General features: G+C 43.4%; 1 protein-coding gene and 1 long non-coding RNA gene across 4 annotated transcripts in view; one reads left to right on the forward strand and one right to left on the reverse strand.

Moving 5' to 3' along the window:
• The window catches only part of LOC123377768, a 27,819-nt gene extending 12,155 nt beyond the window's left edge, over nt 1-15,664 (reverse strand). For all 3 annotated transcript variants that reach the window (XR_006582322.1, XR_006582323.1, XR_006582321.1), the window contains exons 1-2: nt 15,253-15,664; nt 14,412-14,535 (exon numbers count right to left, since the gene is read on the reverse strand). This is a non-coding gene — a long non-coding RNA (uncharacterized LOC123377768). The remainder of the gene's footprint in view (nt 1-14,411; nt 14,536-15,252) is intronic.
• IL12A (interleukin 12A) lies at nt 15,131-21,034 on the forward strand. Its single transcript, XM_045031001.1, has 6 exons — nt 15,131-15,297; nt 15,493-15,644; nt 19,190-19,297; nt 19,408-19,449; nt 19,553-19,657; nt 20,515-21,034. The coding sequence occupies exons 1-6, from the start codon at nt 15,267-15,269 to the stop codon at nt 20,680-20,682; spliced, it is 606 nt and encodes a 201-aa protein (XP_044886936.1). The 5' UTR covers nt 15,131-15,266; the 3' UTR covers nt 20,683-21,034.
• The last annotated feature ends 1,350 nt before the right edge of the window (nt 21,035-22,384 follow it).

Consider the following 22,384-nt stretch of genomic DNA (forward strand, 5'->3'; position numbering starts at 1 on the left):
TTTAGCCTCAGTCCACCCTGAGTTCTAAAATCAGTATAGCCACATTGTGTTCTAAAGTGTACTAAAATCTCCTTCAATGACACTTGTAATACCCAAACTAACTTTAGGCCAGATCCTGCTTGCCCCCCCTGAAAACAATGGAACTTCTGCCATGAGGAAGGTAAACAGGACGGCTGTGCACTCTCCCCCAATCTTTATTCTGAAGTAGGCATGTGACATTCACTCTGACACAGGCATAAAATGTTCAAAGGAAAGCCATGGAACAATGAATAAAAGAACATAAAGGTTGTAAATTCCCGGCCAGACCTAGTTTAATGATGGAATCCTATGAAGTCAGCAGCATCCATTGGAATAACTAGACATCATAGTAAGGTAGTATTTAATAGATCAGTGGTTTTCAAACTTTCTGGGAACCCAGTTGAAGAAAATTTTTGATGCCCGTGACCCAACAGAGCTGGGGATGAGGGGTTTGGGGTGTGGGAAGGGGCTCTGGGCTGGGGGTTAGGGTGTAGGAGGGGGTCAGGACTCTGGGCTGAGTGTGCAGGCTCTGGAGTGGGGCCGAGGATGAGGGAACTGGGGGTTTGGGGTGCATGAGGGGCTCCAGGTTTGGGGGGCGCTCAGGGTTGGGGCAGGGGATTGGAGCACAGGGTTGGAGTGCTGACTTACCTCCGGTCAGCAGCACAGCCGGGGTGCAGAGGAAGGCTTCTCATCCGTCCTGGCACCACAGACCACACTGCGCCTGAAGCGGTCAGCAGCAGGTCCAGCTCCATGCGGCTCTTGCCCGCAGGCACCGCTGCCCCCCAGCTCCCATTGGCCGGGAACCGGCCAATGAGAGTGCAGAGCTGGGGCTTGAGGTGGAGGCAGCACGCAGAGCCCCGTGGCCCCCCTTCCTTGAAGCTGGACCCACTGCTGGCCACTTCTGGGGCACAGCGCAGTGACGGAGCAGGTAAGCACTAGCCTGCCTTAGCTGGGCAGCAGCGCCAACGGGACTTTTAACGTCCCAGTCAGCGGTGCTGACCAGAGCGACCCAGTGCCTTGCATGCTGTGACCCAGTACTGGGTCGCGACCCGCACTTTGAAAAATGCTGTACTGGGTCATTTGGTAATAGTTGTCACAGCTCAGGGAAACTGCACCTGCATATCCCCTCAATGGTTTGTTCTCAGGCTTCCTGCTCCCCTGGCTGTCACCTCTCTTGGGTGGAAACATGCTTTTCTCTCCCTTCTTACCAGGATATCTACAGGCTGAACAGTTCCCTGCCTTCACTGTGTTATTCCCAGCAGAGACAGGCTACCCAAGCAGACAGGGCTTGCTTTCTCTTCAGAGACAGTTAAACGGTGTGACTGTCCACAGTTATAGTTACTTTTTTATGCAAGCCTATTTTATTTTTAAGGTAAAAAGCATTGCAGAGAACACATATTTAAAACAATAAAAGAACCTACATGCATGCTAATAAACTTACCGGAGATCATCTCAACCCTAACTTGGACTTTGGCCAGAGCAATCCTTCCAAATCCCACCCATGGGGTTTCAAGTTCATCAGCTTCAGTGCAGAACAAGCCATCTCATGGGGCCTTGGTAGGTCAGTCCTTCCAAACTAAGGACTGGGCCCTCCAGGGATTCTATGGAGGTCCTGTCCTGGGTCTAGAGGAAAGGGGTTCTGTCCATTTACTGGATCAGGAAGGAGGCCATAAGCCTATTTAAAACCAGGCTATTTATCCAAAAATCCTTTGTTTGTAGGTCCCTGAATAAACCAGTCTGATCTAGTACATGGAACCCTCACCGGGGCTGGCTTAAAAGGGGCTGACAACCAGAGGAATTACATTAGCATCCCCCTCCTCGTATAAAAGTTTCATACAATTACACAATAGCACATAAACAATTATATTTTAATACAATGTATCCCAAAGGTATTAAAACTAATTCAATAATATTTAACTGAATCAGTAAATTTTCCCTTAATTCCATAAGGTTTGTTTAGGTGCAAGACATTGTCAGTCTGTCACAACAATATCTTGAACTGGAGCTGGTATAATTTTAGACGATGGGATGGATTGCACACTCAGCAAGTTCACAGATGACACTAAACTGGGGGGGAGAGGTAGATAAGCTAGAGGGTAGGGATAGGGTCCACAGTGACTTAGACAAATTGAAGGATTGGGCCAAAAAAAAATCTGATGAGGTTCAACAAGGACAAGTGCAGAGTCCTGCACTTAGGATGGAAGCATCCCACGGAAGAATGCACTGCTACAGGCTGGGGACCAACTGGCTAAGCGACAGTTCTGCAGAAAAGGACCTGGGGATTACAGTGTACGAGAAGCTGGATATGAGTCAACTGTGTGTCCTTGTTGCCAATAAGGCTAACGGCATATTGGGCTCCATTAGTAGGAGCATTGCCAGCAGATCGAGGGAAGTGATTATTCCCCTCTATTCGGCACTGGTGAGGCCATATCTGGAGTACTGTGTCCAGTTTTGGGCCCCCCACTACAGAAAGGATGTGGACAAATTGGAGAGAGTCCAGTGGAGGGCAACTAAAATGATCAGGGGGCTGGGGCACATGACTTAAGAGAAGAAGCTGAGGGAACTGGGCTTGTTTAGTCTGCAGAAGAGAGTTTGGTGATTGTTGTTGTTGGGATTTGGGGAATGGGGGTGGAATATTAAATTTATTTTTCTTAATAATGTGACACTAACAAAAGCAAAGGCTTCCACCTGGGAAAGGAGAAACACAAGACTGCATAGATGCTGCATGTGCAGCTGCATCAACAACAATTATATCAGATGAAATAATCATTTGTGTGTTGACTTTATTTTCTTATTTCTTATATGTGGATTTTCTCTCCTTTTAAAAGTGTATTTAAGTTAGACATCTAGGCCCTGATCCTGGAAGCTGCTCTGCCTGGGCAGACTCCTGCACTTATGTGGAGCCCCACTGAATTCAACAATACTCTGCAGAGGCTAAGGGGTTCACCTGCAACGAACAGCTCACAGGACAGGATCCCTATATTGCTCCCAAATAATAAGCACCTGCCTGTTTTATATTTATAAGAACCATATTTGTTTAGTGATTTCTGATTTTTTTCTGAACTTGCTGTCTTTCTTTTTGAGGCAGAAAAGGACTGAGTTTCACTTGAAAATGGCAGCATTTCAATTGAAGTTCATTTTCAAGCAAAGATACATATGCAACAAAAATATGTGAAGCTGCATTTCTTGATGCAGCAACATTGAAGAGTAAAACAGAATTGCAGAAAATTGTCAAGAAAAATATAGCAAAACAAACTCACTCTTTTCCTGACGCCTAGTAGTTTGTTTCTGCTGCATGTTACATCAAATAAACAGCCAGGAGAGAACACACATGAAGAGAAAGACAGAATGGAAAATCTACTGAGAATTGTAGAAAAGTTAACCTGATTGGAAACTGAAAAAGACAGAAAAAAAAGATACAGAGGTCGAAGGAGAAACTGGAGCAAAGAAAAAAGTGAAAGATCAATAGCCATACGTGAAGCCTGAAAATAATTCATTCTTTCTTTCACATATCATACATAACATTTGTTTTGCACCTTATTTTTTTTGTTTATCTATAAACAGATTCAGTGTAAGCTTTCTCTTTTATATAGATTTTTATACTGAGCTCATCACAGTAGTATCTGAGTGCTTTCCTGTACTGCATTAGGTAATGTGACCAACATCTGTCACATGATATTTGTTGTTTCATCCTCTCCCCAGAGAGAGAAGCTTGTGCAGCTGAGTGTCTTTGTTTCAGTAGTGTGTCTTTTTTAAAATGTAAATATACCTGTTGCTATGTGTTTTTGTTAAAGAAGGTAAGGTCAAAGAAATGTGCCTCACACTTGGAGCAGAAGGGGGTGATGTTTGTGATGGTCCTTAGTTCCTGGAGGAGTTTGTTCCATGTCTAAGACCTCCCTCAGAGAAAGTTCTGTCCCTGACACAGACAAAATTTATTGTTGAAAGTTCCACTTTGCCATAGGAGTGCAGTTGTCAGCTACGGTCTTAATCTCAAGTTTTAGATGGTCCGTTAGATATCCTGGGCCCAAGTCCTCAATCACTTTGAAGATAACTACTGAGACTTTAACTTAATTCGAAATACGTTGAGAAGCCAGTGCAATGAGCGGAAGACAGATTTGATATGTTTGTGGTAGCCTTTGTTGCTGAGGCGAGGCAGTGCAGCATTCTCAATTAGCTGGAGTTTCGTAAGTGCTGAAGGCTTCATGCCCATATATGCTGAATTCCTGTAATCCATCTGAGAAGTGAGAAAGGCCTGAATAATTGAGGCCAGGTCTTCATTTGCCAGGATGAGACAGAGTTGCTAGCCAAGTATAAATGGTAGAAAGCTTTTCTATGCTGCCCAAAAAAGCGGTTCATCTCTAGAGTTTAGGATGTAGTTCAGTCTTCACGTTCACTTAAAGCTTGGCCTCTTTGCTGAGATTGCCAAATATGGTGGTAGTTTTTATGGTGCAGACACCTGTTGCTTAGAGGTTAGGCTGAGATCAACAACATATTTCACTTGAAAGAACTATGGGACAGTACCAACTGCAGGCCAATTGCGATCCGTGCTGGATTCATATCAGCAGCCCAGAAGTAAAGGACTCCATGGCCCAGATTCCTAAGTGACGTAAATTGCTGCAGTACCATTGAAGTCAATGAAATTACACAGTTAACCACTAGCTGAGTATCTGGGTCCATATCCTATTCCACATCCACTGAGACATCCAAGCCCAAATCTTTAAAGGTATTTAGGAACCTAGCTCCTATTGAAAACAATGTAGTTAGGCACCTAAATACCTTCAAGGATATGAGCCCCACTCTAGCACTTTTATGTCTTTTATTCTCAATTAATATGTCACGTGTGAGGGAAACTTGTAAATGACAGACTTGTCCCAAATTGAATGTCCCTTTTAGAATGGTTTCCTATACAATTCAAATCACATTAGGAAACATATGTAGCTGGATCCTGACAGAGTTTCAACAGAGCCCTGTATTTTGTTTTCTCTGTTTCACAATAGAGAAAAAGAAATTTCATTCCTTCAGTTCTGGATACAAAAGCTTTGTTGGAAGACTCAGCCATGCTTATTTTCATGTATTCCATCTAGCCCCAAAGTGGGCAAACTACGGCCCGTGGGCCACATCCGGACTGCAGGACTATTCTGCCCGGCCCCCGAGCTCCTGCCCCGGGAGACTAGCCCCCAGGCCCTCCTCTGCTGTTCCCCCTCCCCCCGCAGCCTCAGCTCGCCCCACTGCCAGCACAATGCTCTGGGCAGTGGGGCTGTGAGCTCCTGGGGCAACGCAGCTGCAAAGCCCGGCCTGACCCGGTCTCTGCGCTGGGCGGTGGCAGCGACGTGGCCTGGCTCCAGCCGGGCCGCATGCCTGTAGTGCCGCCAGCCACCAGTGCTCCAGACAGTGTGGTAAGAAGGCAGGGAGCTGGGGGGGGTTGGATAGAGGGCAGGGGTTAGGGGGATGGTCAGGGGGCAGGGGTGTGGATAAGGGTTGGGGTGGTCGGGGGGAACAGGGGGTTGAATGGGGGCAGGAGTCCCAGGGGGGCAGTCAGGAAGGGAGGGTTGATGGGGCAGCAGGGGGCAGTCGGGGCAGGGGTTCCAGGGGCAGTCAGGGGACAGCAGAAGGGGTGGTTGGATGGAGCAGGGGTCCTGGGGGGGGGTGGGGGGCGCGTCAGGAATGAGAGGAGGGGTTGGATGGGGCAGGAGTCCTGGGGGGGCAGATAGGAGGTGGGGAGCGGGCCGTGACCTCCTCCCCTAACCGGCCCTCCATACAGGCCAAAAAGTTTGCCCACCCCTGATCTAGCCATATGGAGCTCAAATAAGAAAAATGTGCTCCTCTGCTGAGAAATGGAAGAAAGAAAATCATAAGTCACCCTGGTTGTGGTAAAACTTCAGAAACAAGATGTTCTTTGGTTCTCACAACAAATTTTTGGGTGGCCTCAAAGTGCGGCCACGCACTCTTGCTGTTGGCCACTCTGACAAACCCATGTCTCTGTCCCTGCCTCCCACAGCCCTTCAGCGAGAGCCTGGGAAAGGTGGGTCGGGAACTCATCAGCTGCCTGCGGAGTCCCAGGCTCCCCACGCCCCAGCCAGGTGGAAGCAGGGGAGCTGCCCAGGGCAGTGCCCCAGTGACTGAATGCTGCATTGACAAGAGCCACCTCCAGCACCGCACACACCAGCCCCACGTTTCTGTAGAGGTGCTGCCTGGAGCCCCCGAGGAGTCTACACGGTGCAGGGTGTGATCTCTGTTGGTACTGCCAGCACAAACACCAAGGTGACACATCTCGCTGCACTTGGTAACAGTTATTCAGGAGCAACAGCTGGGCACTGCAGGAGGCGCCGTTGCTTTGCCCCTCCACTACTACCTTGCTTTGGAGGCTTACATGGCCCCAATAAAAAGGTACTGGTGGCCCTATGTGACCACGGTGGTTGCATTTGAGAAACACTGATCTACTGGGATGCAAACCTGCGAATTAAAGTGATTCCTATTCATAAACTGACAGGCAATAATCATACCCCTAAGCACCATATTTGTGTTATGTCACAATACATTTCCAGGAACTGCCTAACTTTTTAGAACAGTGTGGGTAAGGAAGGTCCTTTTTCTCATCATTTACAAATCCAGCCCTCAAAACTAAACTTATGCCTTTTTTCTTTGGTTTCTTATATATGGGGTTTTTTTAATGCTATTTTTGTTTCTTTTTCAATGCTTGAAAGTATTGCTTTATTGACACCAGTGTAATCAAGAGCAGAATTTGGTCCTGTCTGCTTTGATCACTGGATTGTTACAGCTTAATATCTATGTGCTGAACACAAAATGATCATATCTTACATCCTATTAACACTGTATCTTGCTTTAAAAATGTATTTAACCCTCTAAAATATGGGTATCTACATTTGGGGTCTTAACTCATGAGAATATTTGTGACCATCAATCTGGCTTCACAGCCTTTCTTTTGCTTGATGAAATGACCACTTGTGGCCAAGACATATCTAGTATATACTCAATATATGTGATTTTAGATTTTAAGCTCTTGAAACTAGGATGGTGTTTTTCCTTTTTTGGGTGTTACTGTAATAAAAATAATATATTATTAATAAATCAAAATAAAATATAATACATTAATAATATGAGGATTGCAAAAATGTTTATAGCCATTAACTAAGCAAACTCACAGCACAGCCAAAGAAAGTATAATTATTCCAATTTTACCTATGGCTAAACCGAGGCATAAAGAGGCTATGCTGCTATAGCTATTAGAATACATTTAACATAAGCAAACCAGATAATACAGACAGTTCTGCTAAAAGAGACAACTGCTTGTACAAAAAATGGAGACCAAGAAAGCAGCAAAAATGCATTTCCAGAGCAGGATATGCACTGCACTGCTCTGCAGCTCCCTTTGCTGGCTGATTCATGAATTATCAAGATAGTACATTCGAAGCCAGCCAAGCACTGTTTTCTACTACATAAGAAGCTGTAAGATGCAATTACGGTAGCTAAATGTGGAAGTGAAAAATAGAGTAAATGGTTGTTTAGAATAAAAAGATCAGTTAGACCCTACGAGCCTGATTGCCAGGACCTATAAAGAAAAATATTATTCTGGTTCCTAGTTCACTTAGAATGTTTAGATCCGCTTTTTAAAACTATAACATTGTAATAGATTTATTATAGTAATTGGGTACAATATATGTATATATTACACATATATACATACTTTATACTGTATCATATATATAGAGAGAACTTGTACAAACTCTTGCTATTGTATATTGCACTTTTCTTCAATAAGCACATAAACTAATCAAGAAATTATTTAATAATAATATCACTTTTCATTCTTCATTGTCTCCAAGTTCTTTATAAACTGATAAACTCAAGGTAAGCATCCCCACTGAAATTCAGCCAGCTCTGAGATTAATGTGGCAGCCACTTAACACAGAATAGCACAACAGCACAAATTAGGACAGGATGAGAAGAAAAATATCAGGCCAGATTTGCAATGGATGTAAATTGGCATAACCAACGGAGTTATGGTGCTTTACACCAGCTCAGAATGTGACCCATCATATCTACCAGAAACTATCTTTAGGGTATTATACTGCAGGGGGAATTTGGATAGGCAGAATGTAACTACCAAAATTGGAATTTTGATAGGACTTTGGAGTTAATATCCCTATTCTTATTAAAAGTGCCTTATTAAAAGGGCTTGTTAACAACCACAAGTGGTTAGGACCTCAGTTTCATGTTTCATCTGAAAGATAGATTCATTACAGGATTCATGTATATGGGACATTTCTTTCTAATAGTTATTTAAGAAAAAGGTTGCTACAGCCCTTTGTAATTGCAAATGTATCAATACCTTCAATGATGTTATTCTCTCAGAAATATTAAAGATATTTTTGTAGATCGTTATTGAATTAATAGAAAAAATCCTCTCAGGAATTTTAGGAGATGTGTATTAACTTGCAAGATATATTCAATTTTACCAAAAACCTAAAGTGTTTTTTTAAAAAATGTAACTACATGCTGGGTTAGGGAGGAATTTTACATAGATGTCTTGCTAGGAAAGAAAATGATGCTCTTTAAGACATAGGTGTGCAATAAATGAAGACTCTTTACAAACTTATGTATAAGTCATATACATTACATTAGCTATACAACTGCAGTAGCAACACATCTTAAGCCTGCTGGAAAGCATATTGCATAACAGGAAATTTGGAGAGTTTATAAGGAAAGTCTCCATGCCCAGTGTCTAGGACAGGGGTCAGCAACCTTTCAGAAGTGGTGTGCCGAGTCTTCATTTATTCACTCTAATTTAAGGTTTCATGTGCCAGTAATATACATTTTAATGTTTTTAGGTCTCTTTCTATAAGTCTATAATATATAACTAAACTATTGTTGTATGTAAAGTAAACAAGGTTTTTAAAATGCGTAAGAAGCTTCATTTAAAATTAAATTAAAATGCAGAGCCCCCCCGTACCGGTGGCCGGGACCTGGGCAGTTTGAGTGCCACTGAAAATCAGGCGGCATGCATGCCATAGGTTGCCTACCCCTGGTTTAGGCTGTTGTAGCCAGTCTTCTTGGGCAGATCCAACATAAAAGGTTTCTTTTGCTGGCTGAAAGAATTACATTAGCTGCTCACTCAGCACTAGAATTGTGCCAGACACACGCTTCTCACTGAGGTTGGTTGAGAAAACACTGGCACATGCCATCATATGGAGAGCGTAGCCTTCAACGCCTAGTTCAAGCGTCAGGAGGCTTTTGCATAGATATTGGATATTTTAGTAAGCACTGAGAGAAGTCTGTATAATAATCACAGCAAGGACAGTTGCATTGATCATGCCACCTGGGCTTCTTTTCTAGATTTTACTAAACTGTCTTTGGCAGCCAGACCATCATTCTATTAAGTCCTTTTTCCCCCTGTATAAGAACTTCAATATATTGCCTTTTATTTCACCAGTAACCCCCAGCATTTAATCTTATACTGCAACATCCAAAACAACATTATCTTAGAGAGGAAGGATGGTCTCACAGTTAAGGCATTGGACTGGGACTCAGAAGATCTGGCTCTGCCACAGACTTCCTGTGTGACCTTCCGCAAATTACCGTACCTAATCCCTCTGGGCCAGGTTCCAGCTCTTTTGTGCAGCTAAAAGGACCACAATGGCCTCATGGGGAATACCCCCAGTGCAGGAGCAGCATAGGACTGGCATATGCAGCCTTTTCCATACTCAGGGCAGGAAGGGTATTGGCTAAACATGACCTGTGCTTTGGTAATACTGGGCTGTGCAGCAGCCTGGGTCAGGCTGTTGTCAGTTAGGGCAGTGCCTTGGATTTTTATTTTATGTGTCATTCCTTTATTTATAATTCACGTTAATGTACAAAGTCCATTGCTCTATGTTTACATTTTGTTGTGTATTATAAACAACATTTTAACTAAAAATAATCCACTGAATCATTATTATCCTAACACAGAAAGAACAGCTGAGAGGACTGGAACTTCTATGTTGTGTGTTCCTAGTTAGTACTGCTTTCCTTCATGTCAGAATGGCTAAGAGCCTGATTTTCCTGCAGGGAAAATCCTTGTGGGACCTGAGGCTGACAAGAAGGAAGCTGAGCCTCCTTTCCATGTGGGAGGGAGAGGATCACATACAGAGTGTCCCTTCCATGCACAGATCTCTGTGGTATAATCAAGACCTAAGTGTTTTGTGCAAAGCTCCCATTGACATTAATGGTGGTTATGTACATAGAACCTGAGAAGACCAGACCTCTATATGTAATTGAGCAAAATACTGTTCTTTTCAGTCAAGTGAAACATTATTTTTTGTTGAGGAATTACATATACAAGAAGTGTGGCAAAGGAATGCCATAAGCAAGCAGTTATTTTCTACATCAGAGGTTCTCAAACAGTGGTCCATGTGCTCCATTCAGGTGGTCCGCAGATAGTTCCTTCTAAGGTGCACACCTGGGCAGCCGCACATGAGAGAATGAAGGGCCATCTACCTAATTAGTGGAGCCGCGCAGGCGTGGCTCCATTAATTAGGTGCCAGAACCCTGGAGAAGATGCACATGTAAGGTGAGGTGGTGGCCTTGGGGGGAATAAGGTGGGAGGGGGCAATGGGGTGAAGTGGAGGAAATAGGAGGTAGGTGGAGGGAAGTGAGGTGAGAAGAGAGGGTAGGGGGAAATTGGGACATGCAGGGCTGCGGCAGCCAGAGAAAGAGGTGACTTTCTCTAGCTCCAGGGCTGTGGCTGCCGGGAAGAGAACCCCATCCTTCCCAGCCCAGCTCAGTGGCTGCCACGGTGGGGGAGAGCCTACTGATATTAAAATATGAGCTGTGTGGTTTTATTTGTAAAAAAAAAAACCATGTTAATTATTATTTAGGTTTTTTTATATAGCACTTTTATCCAAAGCGCTTTACAATAGTTAGCTAACGGTACAAACAACTTTTGGAAAGATCAATAAGTGGTCTGCCAAGACCCTCAGCAATTTTCATGGGAAAAAAAAGTTTGAGAACCATTCGTCTATATTATCTGCCAGGGTGATCGGCACAGCTCCATTTAATGAGAAATCTCATGCATTATTACTGAAAACAACATTATAACTGAATATCACCATGCAGTGGACCTGGAAAGCCTAATAAATGCTTTTCACACTCATTCATGTTTCCAAAACCTGTTTCACTTCTATGTGAGAAAAAGTCTCCTAACTAAATTAAAACCACAGCCCACAATCTTAATGACTAGACAAAAAGTGGAAAATACACAGTAAAACTGGAAAATTATACAGTATTTGTATTGTAACAACGCTGGTCTCTAAACATACCACAAACATATTATGGGAAATTAGATGTCAATTAAAATAATATGAACCTGGAAATTCAATATAAAACTCTTGATTCATTCTGCTCCCATTGAAGTCAATAATAAAACTGCCATTGACATCATTGAAGACAAGACTGGACCAAAAATTCTTCAAACACCAGAGATGATAAAGCTATAATTCTAACCTACATATTGGTAGTGTAACACATATACAATATAATCTAATATTAAAACATTATATGATCATACAAGCTATAAAAGCAGTTTCCAGATGTGCTTTATCATGGGCCATGACACCATATCACTGTAAGTTTCCAGAGCTTTTGGTAATAAAAACAAAATTGAAAAAAAGAAAAAGATTGGTGTCTGTACATTTTAACTGGATATTTTTATTCTTCTTACATTAATTTTTTTAAATGAAAAATTATACCAAGCTGCAGCCATGAATTGTGGGTAAGTGCAAAGAAAGCGAGAAGACTAGTGTTGAAACTCCAACTGGTCATCAAGCTGTAGATTTCTGTGTACCTGCCTGCTGTGGTGCCTGGTTTTGTCTTATCATTTAATGAATTGTTGTGGGGGGTTCATTGTTGTTTTGAAAAAGCAGCCACTAGTTCTTGGCTATTCCTCATATCTCCACTGGCTGGGGTAAAATTCATTACAAACCCAGTTTCTTCTCTACAAACCCAAGTAAATGGGTTTTGTGAAGAGAACTACTTAGAGGCTGGAGGGGATTGGACTACATTCCCCAATCTGAAAGCAGAGCACAAAACATCTCTGCAATCTTTACACTGACATTATTCCAACATCTGGGTTGTGATAGGGGCTATAATCCCCACACAACCACTACTCAGGGGTCCATGGAAATCAGGGGCCACATCCTTCACTGCCTTATAGCTTGCACCTTGTACCCACTTGCACCTGTGTAAAATAGGTGTAAAACATATATTCTGGTTTGGTATCATTTTACACCCTCACTTTACACAGGTATAAATGACTGTGCAAAGGCAGTAGAGAATAGCTCAGACCTCTGTCCTGTCCAGATTTCCTTGTGGTGGCTTCTGTGAAGTTGGCACACAGCCTCATTCTGCTGCAACCAGGGAACAAAAGGTCCCTTGGCTAATCCACTGTGCAGCAGCCCACCATCTGTAGTAGGTGCTCACCGGCCATGGCCATCTCTAATGCTTCACAGCACTGGTTTTCAACTTTTTTTCACTTGTGGACCCCTAAAAAATTTCGAATGGAGATGCAGACCCCTTTGGAAATCTTAGAAACAGTCTGAGGACCGCCAGGTGTCCACAGACCATAGGTTGAAAAAAGGTGTTCTATGGTAACAGCAACCTTTCCCAGACCCCTTAGACATTGTCTGAAGGCCTCCCAGGGGTCTGCGAACTGAAGGCTGAAAATCACTGCTTGAGGAAAGAAAAGAAAAACAAAATGTATCAGGGGAAAAAATCCCCTACAGGTGACTGGTTGAAGCCCTGCAACATGAGATGTCAGGACCATAAGACATGAGACTAAGAATAAACAGTTTATCAGGGCATTGCACTAAACGGGATTTCAGCATCAACCTGGAACTTTCCAGGCAAAGATGTTCTCAGGCCTAACATCTAATGCCTAGCTCTCAGGGCTTTTCCAGTTTCATACCCCAAAGCAATTTAATTGAGAAAATGCTCTCTAAGTAATTCTACAGAGCCTGTTACAATACTGTAAGGACCTCTGAGAATTGTATTTGCTTGCCCCTGGAACTTTTTAAATCAAAAGATGTTCCCATACCTAAAGTGATTCCGTTGCATGATCTATTGTTAGAGCAGTTCCCCAAAACTATTGTATATAATTGTTTTTTCTCCATTTAGATACAAAATAAATCATTTTAGATTGCTTTTTGAGAATAAATTTGCTTAATCTCTTTTTTAGACCTACACATTATATTTGGCAATTAATCATCAGTATTCGGCTTATGTAGATTCCCAAAAGCGTGCCATGAACTAGATGTCTTTAAAAAGATTGTTCTATATATGTTATATTAGAGCCCTCCTCCCTCAATTTCTGTAACTATGTAATATTAAACAAGACAGGTGCTGCCAGTTCCTACACATTAAAACTTTAGAAAAAATATTAGTAATGTTCATCCTCTGCATATAGTTCATTATAGTTTTAGGGAGTGATGCTCTCCCAATTGCAGCCAGTGGGAATGTGACCCTTAATAGTTCCTAATTTGTTTGTTATTTATCCTCTTTAATATGATAGCCATTACTGAAGGCCATTATATGAGACAATGCAATGAGAGTATAAACAAAGGATCCAATGTAAGGATTTCAAAGTGCTTTCCAAAGGTCAATGTTTTAAGTGTCAAAGCACCCATAGGATGAAGGGAAGTATTATCTCTATTTTAAAGATGAGGAAATTGAGTCACAATGACATTAACTGACTTGCCAAGACCTCACAGCATGTAAATGGCAGTGCAAGACATAGCAACAAGATCTCCTGAATTCCAATACTGTACATACATTAATTCCTAAATATGTTTTCTATCTACAACAATAGGAAGCTTGCTTATCATACTTGTTTGTTCCTTACATGGTAATGATATCACCCTGCACCATTATGACATTTGAACAAATTCATGACTCCACTCTGTGATGCCATAATGCAAGCAGCTTGGTCCCCAGACCACCTTTTTCCAGATCCTACAGGGACTGGCATTGATCCAACTCCTAAAATAGATTTCAATGATTTTTTTTTAAAAAGTATGTATCACTAAATGCTCCAACATCTGGATGCAGGGCTCGCCAGCACAAAAAAAAAAGGGGGAAGGGGGGCAGAAATGCTTCACCATTGCTTACAGTTTACAAGGTGGTTATATCATAAGAGTAGAGGCTATTTAGAACTAGGGAGGAAGATTCTATACTATACACTATTACAGGGAGTTAAAATATGTTCAGCTTCAGCTCATCTTTTTGCGTTGCTGTTTGAGGAATGCAACAAAGAAAAGGAAGGCCTAGAGTATCTCTTGCTGATTCCATTTCTTCATTAAAATCCTGATTTAACTTCAAGACATATTTCTGAAAACCATACTAACCTGTATGTGCTGGACCAACACTTTATTCACTGATGTGTTGCAACCCTGTCACACTAATTCTCTTGCAAGGCTGGCAGGATAAACTCCTTGTGCATGAGGCTGTGTCTGCATGTCACATCACAACCTGAGGAAGCAGTGTCAGATTATCAAATTTCATCAAAGAGACATATTATAATAATCCTTTGGATTTCTACAGCACCTTTACTGCAAGGATCTCAAAGCACTTCATAAAGGTAGAGGCACTGAGTCCCCTAGCACCAGTGTGAGGAGGGGGAACTATTATCACCCCCCGTTTTCAGTTAGGGAAACTGAGGCAGGGAGCAGTGACGTGATTCACCCACGCTACCCACAGCTGGGCAGTGACCTGCTGACTCCCAGGCCTGGGAGTTGCTGACTAGAGCCCGCACATGGCTCACTCAGCCCAAGCTTGTTTTTGAGGCTACACTATTCCCTGGCCGCACGCAAGGGCAGCACAGCGGTGCCGGGGACAGGACTGAGCCCACCCAGGCAAAGGAGGCCGGGCGGGGGGAGGGCTGGACGGGAAAGTCCCCCTCGGCCCCTCTCCTGTGCCCGGGCCCCAGCTCGTCCCGCGCGCCTCTCGGGATTCCCTGCGTGCCCGCGAAGGGCGCGGGGCCAGGCCCGTGCGCTCTCTCGGGATGACTCGCCGGGGGCCGCGGCCTCCCGGAGGGAAGCCGAGAGCCGGCCGGCCGCGTCGCAGGGTTTCAGCTCTGACCAAGCCGCTGATGTAGAGAAAGAGAGAGGCGGGAAAGTCCTGGCCACGGTGCGCCTCCGGCTATAAAAGCCGCTGCCGCCCGCCGGCCCGGCAGCGCTCCAGCACTACCTCAGCGAGCCCGCATGGCGCAGCGCGCCGGCCCCGACTGCCCCCGTGAGTGACCAGTGCCCCGCCGCGCACGGACCCCGCCAGCCGGGGGTGGGGGGGCGCCGCACGCCGAGGCCTCGTGCGCTCCGCGCCGGGCCGGGCTGTGGGAAGGGTCGGGGGCGGAGGGTGCAAGTGCCGCCGCGTTCCGCGGTTCCCAGCTGGCTCCCGGGCTGACGCGCGGCGCGTGTTTGTTTGTTTCAGGTGGCTGGCTCCTGGCGACTCTCCTCTGCCTCAGCCTGGCCGACTTGGCAGCGACCTCGCCGCTGCCTTCCTCCTGGCCCAATCTGAACGACTGCCTGAATGTCTCCAAATCCCTGGTAACCGCCGCGAGGGAAGCGCTGCACCAGCTGAAGGTTTGTCTTTCCTTGCCTCGTGTTCCGCGCCTCCCAGCAGCTCTGGTGACGTGTTAAAAAACGTGTCACTCTGTAAGCAAAGCTGCTTGTCGTCAATATTTATAGCTAAATAAACCCCAGTAAAACAATACCTGCAAGGGTTAAATCAGAGTTACTGGGACGAACTCCAGAGGAAGACGCGGGAGAGGTGTCAAATATACAAACTAATGGTACCAGGAGTTGGTAGAAATGTTTTTTCCAGAGGGGAGGCAAGTGTAGCTTTGCCTCTGTATCTAAATTTATTTTGCCAGATTCACAGTTTTGCGCAGAGGAGGAAGAATGGACTTGTGTTAAAGGTTCAGATATCCCAGTGATGGGTGCACAGTCAAAACCTAGATAGAAGGGAAAGGAGTAGGTGCAGTTCAGGAAATGTAGGTTCTATTGGTGGCTCGATGCGCTCCATGACTTGGACAAATTGCTTGGGCATCATTTATACTACAAATCTAACTCTGCTATTGCACATTTGTCTGATGTGGCTAGGTTAAGGAGTCCCATCTACACAACAAATAAAAAAGCATGTTAGAACATGGATTATGTCCCTGATCCTGAGTTGGGAGTTTTTGATATGTAGTGCACAGAAGGATCAAGGACTTATCTTTGTGTTGCCTCATTTTTAAAATAGGGAAAATACCTACCAACTACTAGGAATGTGGTGTTTATCGATGTGTGTAAAAGAGTGTTTGAGATATTCAGATGGAAGGAGCTGTAGGAGGTTTTATTTCTATGGTAGGAGGCATCAGCTTTCTAAAGCAGCCAGATGGTGCACATTCCCAACCTGTGTGTAGCCTTACATCTCTGGCTCTTCCGTTTGCTTCAGCTAATCAAATTTCTGTGTCCCTGTTTTTAACCATATTCATCATTTGGTATTTCCAGAGAACTGTAATAATTTGTCTTTCATTTCCTTACACTCTTTTTCTTGCTTGTTTCGTACTTAACTTTCATTTGTGCATCCAATCCTTTTTTTAAAATTATTATTATTGTTCTAATTGTTGCCTGAAATAAAGCTTGACCTGTTATCTTCCACTGGTGCAGAACTTAAATCAACTGGGACAAATTCGGGGATGATAGATATGGTAGTATAAATTATTGTTGGTAAGCAGAACACAATACAGGGATTGACTCCAGCCATCCTCCCTTCAATACTTCTTGGTGGTTTCGTTATTTTTTCTTTTCTGTGACAGTTTATTTGGGGATTTCACACAACACCCTAAGATTTGGGGTTGTTTTTTTTAAAGAACAGATAGAATCAGGTTAAGGCAAAGAGATGGTCTGCATCACATGTCCAGTATTATGCTCAGTAAAAGTTAACCTAAATAGGCACTTTAAGCTTAGTTACAATTAATAAAGAAAATACCTTTCATTTTCTCATGAGAACTTTCTTCCCTTAAACTTTTTGTCTTCCAGCCTGAGTGGCCCTCTGTCACAGAGCATCTCTCTCTGATCTGTGTCCTGCCAGTGTTTGCTTTTACGTTTTCCTTATCTGTCCTGTTTGACATATTTTTGTTCCAACTAGGGTGACCAGACGTCCCGATTTTATCGGGACTGTCCCAATATTTGCTTGTTTCTCCCGCGTCCCGACCAATGTTAGGTCGGGACACTGGACAAACAAGCAAAGGCTCCGGAGCCCGAAGGGCTCGCGCCCTCCCCTGCCCCGACTCCGCCCCCTCCTTCCCCCATTGGATCCTTCCCCAAATCCTTGCCCCCATCCCCGCCCCCTCACTGCCCCATTGTCTCCCTCCCCAAATCCCCGCCTCTTTCCAAGCATGCCATGCCCAGGAGACTCAGGGGAGTGCGGGGCCGGGGTGAGTGTGAGTCTGGCCTGGCCCCGAGCAGGCAGGACTCGGGCGCGGTACCTGGAGGGAGAGTAGGGGGGCGGCCCGTGGGGCTAGGTGGCGGCTGTTCTCCCCACCTGGGCAGGGGACTCGGGAGCAGCCGCTGCTGCAGCTCCCACTGCTGCGGGGGGAGGAAGTGGCCAAGCACGTGGCACTCGGCGGCTGCGGCTTTGGTGCCCGGGCCCGAACCCCTCGAGCCCGGGCCTGCTGCGGGGCAGCGCGCACACTGCGCTCAGCCCCTGGCCAGTCGCGTCTGGGCTGGCTGCCCAGCTGGTGCAATCCCATGGCGGAGGCATCGGCAGCCCAGTCCCGTTCGTTCCCCTGCAGGACCCGAGGGGGATGCGGGGGGCTGGGGCCTGCTGCCCCCACTCCGAGGCCGCCCGCAGGATTGCACCAGCTGGGCAGCCAGCCCAGACGCGACTGGCCAGGGGCTGGGTATGCACAGCGTGCGCGCTGGGTCCCCGCAGCAGGCCCGGGCTCGGGGGGTTCGTGGGCGCCAGAGCCGCAGCTGCCGAGCTTGGCCAGCGGCCGCTTCCTCCCCCCGCAGCAGTGGGAGCTGCAGCAGCGGCTGCTCCCGAGTCCTGCTGCCCAGGTGGGGAGAACAGCCGCTGCCTGGCCCCGCAGGCCACCCCGTACTCTCCCTCCAGATACCGCGCCTGAGTCCTGCCTGCTCGGGGCCAGGCTGGACTCACACTCACCCCGGCCCCGTGCTCCCCTGAGTCTCCCGGGCCTCCCTCCAGTGCTTGTGGAGGGAGGAGGAATTGGGGGTGGGGGATTTTTTTTTTTTTTTGCTCTGCCACCATTTTTTCCCCCTCTGCCCCCGCCCCGCCGCCCCGCGTCCCGATATTTGACCTGGGTGATCTGGTCACCCTAGTTCCAACCTCTGTTCAGTTTGGTTAATTCTTAGTCACTGACCCCTGTAAAACATGCCGCAAACACGCCATCAACTAGGCAATTAGGTAGTGTGTTGGCAGCTGGTTAAAGAATTCAAACAGCTCAGCATGAAAGTATCCTCTTGCATAATCTCTTTCTAAGAATGTTATGGGTTGGTCCATGAGGCATCCTTTGCTCTGCCATATCTTTTAGTTATATATGTCTCCTTTTCTTTTTACCACCTCTCACTGGTACAGTTGAACTGGTGGTAACGCTAAGGGGAATCTGTTTCTAAAATTCCCTGGCATAGGCACTGCCTTAGGGTGAGAGAGGAGAAGCAGCTAAATAGTTCCATCACCTCAATGAGACACAGTGTCACTGATGCCACAAGACAATGCCACTTGTCTGTTTGAATGTTATTTGTCCTTCTCTTTTTTAAAAAGTAATCATTTTTTAAATTGTAAGTTTGTGATATATAATGTTCTGAGTGCTTATTCATCCTCTTAGAATGATTTAGAATCTTAACATAATGGAGACAATGTAATCCAGTGCAACGCATACAAAATATAAATCTATTTACAACCCTTGCTCCTAATGAAAATGATGGCAAAATTTCCTTTGACTTTAGCTTCATAGCTTGGATATTTGCTTGTTTGGTTAAAGGCATAAAGATATATAAAGAAGATGCTGAAGCACCTTCAGTTGCCATAAATCACCTACTATCCAGTATATTTCTGCTTATAAACATGCCCTGCAGCATTATGTGCAATGATTCAATCAAGGTCCCCTTTGTTTATATAGGAACTTGGCACGCTAGGATTTGAATGTACCCTTGAAGAGGTTGATCTTGAAGATATCACTAAGAATAAAATCAACACAATTAAGGCTTGTATGCCAGAAGAGTCAAAGGTATTGCAATAAATAAAAATCAAGTTTCATCACCTTTATATGGAACCATCATGTAATTCATCATATTTTACAGAATGATCACATTCATGTCTGGTGTCTTTAATTTTCAGACTGAAAATTGTCCTACACTGAAAAGAGCTGATTTTGATAAGGTAAATTGCCAGTCTCCCAAAAGAACAAATCATTTGCTTTTTGTTTGTCTGTAAGCATCTAACAGCACTCTCCAATATTTCTTAATCCTTGTATCTTCTGCAGATTGAGTGCCTGCGAGGTATCAATGAAGACCTGAAGGCGTACAAGGCAGAGTTCAAGAATTTCAATAACCAGAAGATGCTGGCTGCTATTGACAAAATGATACAGGTCTGTTTTCCTTTCAGTTGCCTAAAAGAGTACTTTATATTATTTCTATTGTAAATGGAGTCCTGTTCTATGTGTTCCTTTCTGTAGTTACCCAAATAATAAGTTACTCTGGAATCTGATCATTTAAAATCTTGATTATGATTTTTTCTGAAAATTGAAGAAAGTTTCTCATCTCTGTATAAATGAGGTCTTACTTTGATACTGTATATTACTGTATTAAAAAAGTGATTCCCTATCAGTGATGTAGTAAACATACTACTAGTGAATTTTCTGTCTTTTTAATGGTATCTTTGTCTCCCATCCCTACCATGAAATGGGGTGGGGGTGAGAGAAGACTGTATTTTGGTAAATAATTAATTAATATGTATTGATAGGAAATAGGGTACACATGTAACATGGTTATTAACAAAAACAAGGAGTCCGGTGGCACCTTAGAGACTAACAGATTTAATAGCTGGTAGAAATCCTGTCCCTACTTTAAAATAATTAACTTTTTATTAACATAGCATATCTAGATACACTGGAGATACTAATAGTTGTCAAATGCACTGGATTTAATTATTTGTAAACCACAGCTCCTCCTGATTATCCTTTAAAGGCCCAAACCTGTATTCCTTGGCAGGGAAAAACTATTTACATCATTAAGAATGTTTGCCTGCATAAGAATACAGGTTTGGGCCCTAACTATATGAATGGTATTATTACTATCCTAGTTTACCTTTTCATAAAACATTTTATTTTTAATAGTTTAAATTTAAAAAATTAAGCTAATTTTTTTTGCATAATCAAAGACTGATGTATATTTCTACTCTAAACATGGTTAAATTGTCTGACCAACCGACTTTTTTTTCTTTAAGGCTGTGAAAATTAACAGTGCGAGTGTGGAGCAACCCTCTACAAACAGAGGATCAGCCTCTTTCAAAGAGAGAATGAGGTTATGTAGTGTTATCCATGCTTTCACAATTCGCACTGTGACCATAACCAAGATGCTGAACTACTTGAATTCTCCTGGAAGCTCATCATAATCACTCAAACCTGGAAGCACTTTCTATAAAACATTGAATCAAAGCTATTTTAAGTATCTGAAGAAAATATATATTAGGTTCTACTTACTGCAAGAGCTCTGTGTGCAGTACTTTCACTGTGAAACTTGTACACACAGAGGGCTTTCAGGATATGGACCTGAATTTAAGAATACAGTAATATTTCTACAAAAACTTTTCAAGGATTAAGCACAGTAATATTCTGCAATATTTTTCATGACCTGAGTTGTCTTGAGCAAAATACTATCAGTGTCTTTTAAGCTAAGATGTTAAATTTCTACATTTCTAAAAAAAATAAGCTATATTATATCAACATGTTCTCAACATAACAAACACCCAGGTATAATTTATTTGTCTTAAATTATTTATTTATACATTTGTAAGTTTTTATAAAATTATTATATAAATTGAAACCTATTTATAACATTACTGATTTATTTATTAAACAATAAATAATACATGTATAATCTGTATAATTAACTTTGGTCTTTTTCTTATTTGTGAATTAAAATCAATCTAAAAGGGATACTGTCATATCAGCAATTGTTTTTTAAAATATATTTAAATATTTGCTTGTAAACAGTACATCACTGCTAATACCCAAGTACTGGAAAAAAATCTGATTTTGTTTTCTTTATTATGTTGGATGTATACTCTCAGACAAGACAATGAAAGTAGATTATTCTGTCTACCTTATAGTTAATTTCCAGTCACTATACTAGAATCATAGGGTGAAATCCTGGTCTCACTGAAGTCAGTGGCAAAAATAGTCTATATAATTTATATTATATAATAATATTTAAGGCCAGAAGGGGACCATTGTGATCTAGTATACCCTCCTACATAATACAAGAGGTCATAGAACTTAACCTAGTAATCCATGTAACTTGCCAATGGAACTAAAGCATTTTTTTTAAAGGCATTGGTTTTGATTTAAAGACTCCAAGTGATGGAGAATTGACCACATCTCTGGGTAATCTGTTCCAATGGTTCTTTATATTCACTGTTTAAAATACACATTTGATTTCCTGTTTGAACTTCAGATATTGTCAAGTTCTCAGGCCCTAATACAATGCCCCAATGTTTGGGCTGCAAAGGCCACTGGAGAATTTTAATTCATTTTTAGGAGGGGGGAAAAAAGGAAATAAATACTACTAATAATAGAAGCATTTCTGTTGAACTTAGTTATGGTATCAACTTGTTTTTGATTTTAACCAAACGTAAAGCTTGAGTCAAATTTCAGTTGACAATGTTTCATTACAGAAGTGCAACCAAGGATTTACCTCTCTCTCTCTGAAGAGGTCTAATTCTTGTTCCCTCTGCATCTGAGTCTGGCCATTTACTACTCTTCCCTGCCCAGGGGGAAGGTAGAAGGGGAAACGAATTGATGCCACAGAAAAGACATTCTTACTGATCTGTTTCAGGGAATTGAAGTTGCAGGGAAACTCCTGCTTGGCTCCAGGGTGGAGAATGTTCAATACAGATGGACTCTTCCAAGAATTTAGCAGCCAAACTCTAAGTCTGTACTGAGCATGTGTGAAATGTGATATTTCAAATGCTTATAAGTAAGCCAAATTTGAGGTGTTTTTTATCACAGAACTGCAACAGGCCCATCCCTAACACCATGGTGACACCACTTGCCAAATTTCAAGTCCCCGCTCCACAGCATGGTGATGCTAGAGTT

The sequence above is a fragment of the Mauremys mutica genome, chromosome 9 (genome assembly GCF_020497125.1).
Source record: "Mauremys mutica isolate MM-2020 ecotype Southern chromosome 9, ASM2049712v1, whole genome shotgun sequence".
Lineage (NCBI taxonomy): Eukaryota > Metazoa > Chordata > Testudines > Geoemydidae > Mauremys > Mauremys mutica.

Coding starts and splice junctions, on each gene's coding strand:
- IL12A (XM_045031001.1), top strand. CDS start 15,267: ATGGCGCAGCGCGCCGGCCCCGACTGCCCCC. Junction 15,645..19,189: donor AAGCGCTGCACCAGCTGAAG/GTTTGTCTTTCC, acceptor TTGTTTATATAG/GAACTTGGCACGCTAGGATT. Junction 19,658..20,514: donor CTATTGACAAAATGATACAG/GTCTGTTTTCCT, acceptor TTTTTCTTTAAG/GCTGTGAAAATTAACAGTGC.